General features: G+C 43.1%; 1 protein-coding gene across 1 annotated transcript; it reads left to right on the plus strand.

The window, feature by feature from the left end:
* Positions 1 to 285: 285 nt before the first annotated feature.
* Positions 286 to 2,437, plus strand: LOC130930094 (neurogenic differentiation factor 6-B-like). The gene is made up of 2 exons (XM_057857817.1): positions 286 to 429; positions 602 to 2,437. Exon 2 carries the CDS (start codon positions 607 to 609, stop codon positions 1,651 to 1,653), a length of 1,047 nt encoding a protein of 348 aa, XP_057713800.1. The 5' UTR covers positions 286 to 429; positions 602 to 606; the 3' UTR covers positions 1,654 to 2,437.
* The last annotated feature ends 2,198 nt before the right edge of the window (positions 2,438 to 4,635 follow it).

Below are 4,635 nucleotides of genomic sequence, written 5' to 3' on the forward strand. Positions count from 1 at the left end.
TATAGGTTACTACCAGTGTTTACGGCAGTAAAAGTTTGCTTTTCACATTTACATGCATGAGCAAACGTTCCTATATACACCTGTTGACAATGCATAAACAAGCATGAATTCTTCATTTCCATGCCTCTTTCTTGTTATCGCCTCTTTCCTGTTCTGCGCCATCCAGGAGGGTCCTTAGGGACCCGCGGAGCACGTGGTCAGGTCTGCCATGAGACGTCAGCGGCAGATGGCACCACCACCACCATGCATACCGGCTGCTGGCACCAGTGGCAGACAGTCCTGTAAGAAGAGGAGGAGGAGGAGGAGCTGCAGGGAGAAGAGAGGAAGGCTGCGTGTGTTCTTGTCATTACTGTTGTCACATTTTTTGGGGTGCAGACAGGAGCTAGAGGAGGTTTGGGAACATGCAGGCTGCACGTTGACTCCCCTATGGTGAGTTGTCTTATTCTTTTGCTTTTTGGCATCTTTAACAAGAGTTTTTAGGGGCCTTTAGGGTGCAAATATGACTGCCAATAAGTTTTTCTCATGGGAGGAATTAAAGGATAATTGAGTCGAAACCTTCATAGCACGTTTTAAACATGATTTGTTTTCCCTGTCTGAGCAGGAAGTATGTTGACTCTGCCATTCGAGGACGCGCACACCATGTGCGAGCCACGCTTCGGTGCCGGTTTCCCTCGCGGAGGCGCCCCGGAAGATCGACCCTCACCTCACTCTCATCACCACCATCACCACCACCGCCTCCACGACGACGACGATGACGACGACGACGAGGGGCCCTGCAGGTCCACCGGGGATGACGCCGCCTCCTCGGACCGGGACTACGAGCAGGACGACGCCGGCGGCCTCCTCCACAAGAAGCGTGGCCCGCGGAAGAAGAAGGCCGCCAAGGAGCCGCACGAGCGCTCCAGGCTGCGGCGGCAGGAGGCCAACGCGCGGGAGAGGAGCCGCATGCACGGCCTCAACGCAGCGCTGGAGAGCCTCCGTAAAGTGGTGCCGTGCTACTCCAAAACGCAAAAGCTGTCTAAAATTGAAACCCTACGTCTAGCCAAGAACTACATCTGGGCTTTATCCGAGACGCTCAGCGCCGGGAAGAGACCCGACCTCCTGGCGTTTGTGCAGACCCTCTGCAAAGGATTATCGCAGCCGACCACCAACCTGGTGGCGGGGTGCCTGCAACTCAACGCCCGGAACTTCCTTACTGACCACAACGGGGAGGTGGTGTTCTCCGGGCGGCCTCCGTACGACCCCCTGTACTCGTCGTCCTCCGCCTACCCGGGCTCCGAGGTGAGCGCCTCGCTCGGACACGCCGGCTCCGGCCCGTCGGACCCGGCCAAGCCGTTCCGTCATTACGGCTACTCCGCCGCCTACGAGCCGTCTTACGCTTCCCCGGAGGCCGCCAGCCCGCACTTTGAGAGCCAGCTGAGCCCGCCTGTCAACCTGAACGGCATTTTCTCCTTCAAGCACGACGAGCCGCCGGACTACGGCAAGGGGGGACACCACTACGGGGTGCGTTACTGCGGCGGCCCCGGACGAGCGGGCCTGCCGCACGGCTCCGTCTACAGGGTGGCCCCGGAGGGCCGCTACCCGTACGACCTCCACGTCCGCGGCCAGTCCTTCCAAACCCAGGCGGAGCTCAACGCCTCATACCACAATTAAGCTGCGAAAACTCATTTTTACATAAGCTAGGGAAAAAAAACAAAAAAAAAAACTTCTTCTCCCTTAGTCTGCACTTCCAACTTGGCTCAAGCACAACAAACTTTGCCATTTGCAGACATGAGTTAATTAAAGTGTCAAAAAACAACCACACTAGAATTCGTTCAAAATGCATTATCATACTGATTTAAATGTTATTTTGCGCTTATGAAATTTGGACTGAGCAATAAAATGGCAAATTAGCTATGCAAGGCGATCGTTAAAAATCCCAGATGGTTTACAGACATTGAAGAACGTTGATTTTTCATCAAAATCATCATGGTTGACATCGAAATTTTGGACGTCAAGTGACGTGGAAACAACGTTGTACTATGGTATGTCAGACGATGGTTGGGTTAACATTGTTTTAGAACATATGAACTAATGTTGACAAATAGTTGATTTATGATTGACGGGGAAATATGATTGAAAAGTCATTGAATTATGGATGAGCGGGCGTTTTGGTCGAAAACATAACATTGATTCAGCGTTTTTTCAATATTGTTATTAATCGAAATGACGTTTAGGTTTTGTAAGGATTTCAACGTTGAAACAACATTAATTGAGGGTGTATCTGGACCGACGTTGAAAAGATGTTGGATCAAAATTCTGTTATCGAATTTATATCGTTGAATCAACTTCACTTTTGCACCCTCAACTAAAGTTGTTTCAATTTGAAATCCTTACAAAACCTAAACATCATTTCGATTACGAATAATATTGGAACAACGTTGAATCAATGTTATGTTTTCGACCAAAACGTCCGCTCATCCACAATTCAATGACTTTTCAATCATATTTCCCGTTCAATCATAAATCAACTATTTGTCAACATTAATTCATAAACTATAAAACAATGTTAACCCAACCATCGCCTGAAATACCACAGAACAACGTTGTTTCAACGTCACTTGACGTCGAAATTTTCGATGTCAACCATACTGATGATTTTGATGGAAAAGCAACGTTTATTCAATGTCGGTCTGCTATCTGGGATTAATAGTCAAAACCATCGAAATTGGTCCTATGGGAGTAGAAAACAAAACTGCATGAGTGTAAAGTAAATTGTGTTTTAATCAGGTGGATGTAAATTATGATTATGTATTTATTTAAGCTTATTTATTGACAGTGGATAATATATGATAGAATATTGTATTTTAAAAAATGTCATGTGAAAGATTTTGTTATTGTTGTCATTCATTATTGGCTTAAGAGGGGCTTATTATTCCCATGCGTCTCATTGCCTTAAACAGGGACCAGCATTATTATGCAATGACATTTTACTTTTTTTAAATGGACTTTTTAAGCATTCTGTGAGATATTCTGTCATTTTTGGGGTGGTGGCTAAAAAAATCCGGCCAACTCGTTATGGATACGAACTTTTGTGAAGTCATGTTTGTGTTCTGTAATGAGCTGTATCATTGACAGCAGATCAGAATTAAATGAGTAAATTAACATAAGGGGCGAGTCGGAAATTATTTATTGAAGTATTGAGGGAGGGAAATTCAAATATTCGTTTTCGAGTTGTGCTCCTTCTGCCAACCAGGCTTGTTCCATGCACTTGGATGAGTTGAAGTTGTTGGAATGGGGGCAAAACGCTCAGATTGTGACGCCCAGTCTGCAGTTTGCATCAGAACAAAAGGTAATAATTGTCTTCTACATTTTTCGAACCTATTGATTGACAATTTTTCGTGTTTGAATGCAAGAACTGTAGAATTTGTGATGTCGTGACACACTCAAGTGAACATTTTAAAAATACATATGTAGTTTAGACTAACCTAAACGCTCTTTCAGATAAGTAATAAAAACATTATCTAGAAGCAAGGTTAAAAAATATAAAGAAATGTCCTTATTGGAAAAGTTCCTCTAGTTCTTTGGAATTAAAAAGTGGCCTCCCATCTGACGAGTAATTTTATGATAATAATGTGATTTTAGATAGAATATATTTTTCATCTTTGTAGATTTTTTCACGACAACTACACAAACAGCCAGATTAATTTGATTATTTTCGCCGATATCCGTCCCCTGAATTTTTTCAACTATTGATTGATTTATTTCATCTATATTTATTTTTAATTTGTGCATATTTTACATTTTTGTTCATTTGATTGTTACTGTCACTATTGTCATGTAACGAATTTTAAACTTTTATGTAAAATTTCTAGATTATTTTATGTCAAGTAATTTGATTTGAAGGTATTTCTTGCCAAATAATATGTATGTTTTATTAAGGTCTTTAACTTTTTTTAGGCCAATATATTTCATATAATGTATTGACATAGTTTGTTATTATAGAGCTATTTGGCAATTTCAAAACAAAATTAATATTTTACAAGATTAATAAAATACGAACTCCTATATTTGCTTTTTTTTTAAATCCTATTTTTCTTTTATTTGCTCTTTTTCAGACTGAAAAGAAATACAATTGAAACGATGAAATTCCTATTGGATGATTTAGGTGACATGGCAGCTTAAAAAAACCCTTCTATCACCTTTTCCTCATTATAAAAAGTTGTGGTCTCTCGAGGGTCGTACCTATTTAAACTCCCTCCCTTCACATACACGCATCCGCCACATGCAGAGTCACCCTCTGTCTTGTTACTTGTTTGGACAGAAGAAGTGAGATTTGATTCCCTGGGTGGGGTCGGTTAAGTGGGTGGTTTGCGTGCGCGCAGGTGTCTGGCTGGTGTGGGGCTTGGCTCGACGCTGACGCCCACGTGGTCCACGAGCAGGCATGCGACAGTTTAAACACGGGGTCAAACGTGTACGCTTGCCCCACTCCTCATGGATTCACATGCTCATTATTAATGAAGCATCTGGACCACTTGTGTGGGCGCTGCAGAAAAACAAATACGTTTTACACACGTTTGCTATACATTCGATTAGGGGTGGAGGGTGGTTTGAAACTTTTTAAATTAACATATTGAAGGGGAGAAGACTATAAAG

This window comes from Corythoichthys intestinalis, chromosome 14, assembly GCF_030265065.1.
Source record: "Corythoichthys intestinalis isolate RoL2023-P3 chromosome 14, ASM3026506v1, whole genome shotgun sequence".
Classification (NCBI taxonomy): Eukaryota; Metazoa; Chordata; class Actinopteri; order Syngnathiformes; family Syngnathidae; genus Corythoichthys; species Corythoichthys intestinalis.